Source organism: Lolium rigidum, unplaced genomic scaffold, assembly GCF_022539505.1.
Source record: "Lolium rigidum isolate FL_2022 unplaced genomic scaffold, APGP_CSIRO_Lrig_0.1 contig_8179_1, whole genome shotgun sequence".
NCBI lineage: Eukaryota > Viridiplantae > Streptophyta > Magnoliopsida > Poales > Poaceae > Lolium > Lolium rigidum.
This window is the reverse complement of record NW_025901516.1, coordinates 203,472-204,922: the sequence shown is the minus strand read 5'-3', so window position 1 is coordinate 204,922 and position 1,451 is coordinate 203,472. Positions and strand designations below refer to the sequence as shown.

Here is a 1,451-nt window from a genome sequence, read left to right as displayed (position 1 = left end):
TCCGATTCATACATCTTATGATTGGGCCATAAGATTTCCTATAGGGCTAACATACAAATTAGTTATTTATTATTAGACGTAAAATACCATTAGGATTTTAATTAAGTAGGGGTATTGAACGATCTCAGCCATTATTGTATTTGAGTTTGACTAAGCCTAGGGAAGAGGTTTGTACCTAGACACCACCCTTGGGAAATAACAGTTTATTCAAGTTGTGTGAATTATGGAAGTACAAATACCTAACGCACACGCGCGTCAGTCAAAACAAAAATAGAACAATCACCGATGTAGCAATCGATCGACGAAACAACGGCCCATTTATTTTGTCAGCAAATGTAGTTCACGTCCACGATGATGGACTGATGGATCATGCAGCGGTGACGGCGATCTTCATGCCGGACTGGCAGTGGCCGGGGACGCTGCAGATGAAGTAGTTGGTGCCGCGGGCGAGCGTGACGCGGTCGGCGCCGGACTTGTACACCTTGGCGCCGCTCGCTGGCTTGGCGCAGGCCTTGTACCCCGCCGCGCTCACCGCCACCACGTCGTGCGCCGTCGCGTCATACTTGAACACTGCATCAGTCAGTCATCCATGAATTATGAATTATTCAATCGCATGCACCAGCAAACTCTTCGTCTCACTGCACCAGTCAATCGCATGCACCAGGCTACAGTAGCAGGTGCGTACCTAGGACGTCGCCGGCCTTGAAGCGCTTGCCGGTGGGCCAGGAGTTGGTGTTGAACGACCAGCCCCCGCGGTCGCCGACGTTGAACACCGCCGACTCCGCGACGCTGGCTTGGAGGAGCACGCAGAGGAGCAGGACGAGCCCGACGACAACGGCCACGTTGCCACCGGCAGCACTGCCTCTTCCCTGAGCTGCCATTGCTAGCTAGCTAGCTAGCTTGCCTTGCAGCAGCTAACCAATCAGTCACGTATGAGCGAGCAGAGGAAGATCAGATATGTTAAAGAGTGGCGGTGCGGTGGGTTGTGTTAGCTATGGGAGTGGCCGGTGCAGTTTTATAGGCTCGCCGGAGTGGAGGCGTGAAGGGAAGTAGGCCCGAATGCATTACAAATTAAAGGCGGTGTGGAATACCTGAGCGCCGTATATTTTTCTTGTGAAGGCTATAGTAGAGTTAAGTGGAACCTCGGGGGTTGGCCAACTACCCACAACAATGGAGGCGTGCCATTATTTTACTTCTGGAGACCCATCAACGACCGCTCGACCGCGACAAATTCTACATGAGTAGACTTAGAAGAATGTTTGATGTGAGACATGACGACCGCCAACCTTGGCCACCACTTAGAGTCGACTGAAATGGGACCAAAATTAATTACTAACGCAAAGTGCGTGGGCGGGGAAAAACTATGCAGAGAAGTGGCGTCCAAGTATAATTGGACTGCGCACATACGTATAATAAACAATGAAAAAAATAGCGCGCTATAATAAAATAGC

The 1,451-nt window shown here is 50.6% G+C and overlaps 1 protein-coding gene across 1 annotated transcript; it reads right to left on the bottom strand.

The window, feature by feature from the left end:
- Positions 1–261: 261 nt before the first annotated feature.
- On the bottom strand, positions 262–881 carry LOC124682290 (basic blue protein-like). The gene is made up of 2 exons (XM_047217002.1): positions 686–881; positions 262–570 (listed from the first exon to the last, which is right to left on the bottom strand). The coding sequence occupies exons 1-2, from the start codon at positions 879–881 to the stop codon at positions 368–370; spliced, it is 399 nt and encodes a 132-aa protein (XP_047072958.1). The 3' UTR covers positions 262–367.
- Between the last annotated feature and the right edge of the window lie 570 nt (positions 882–1,451).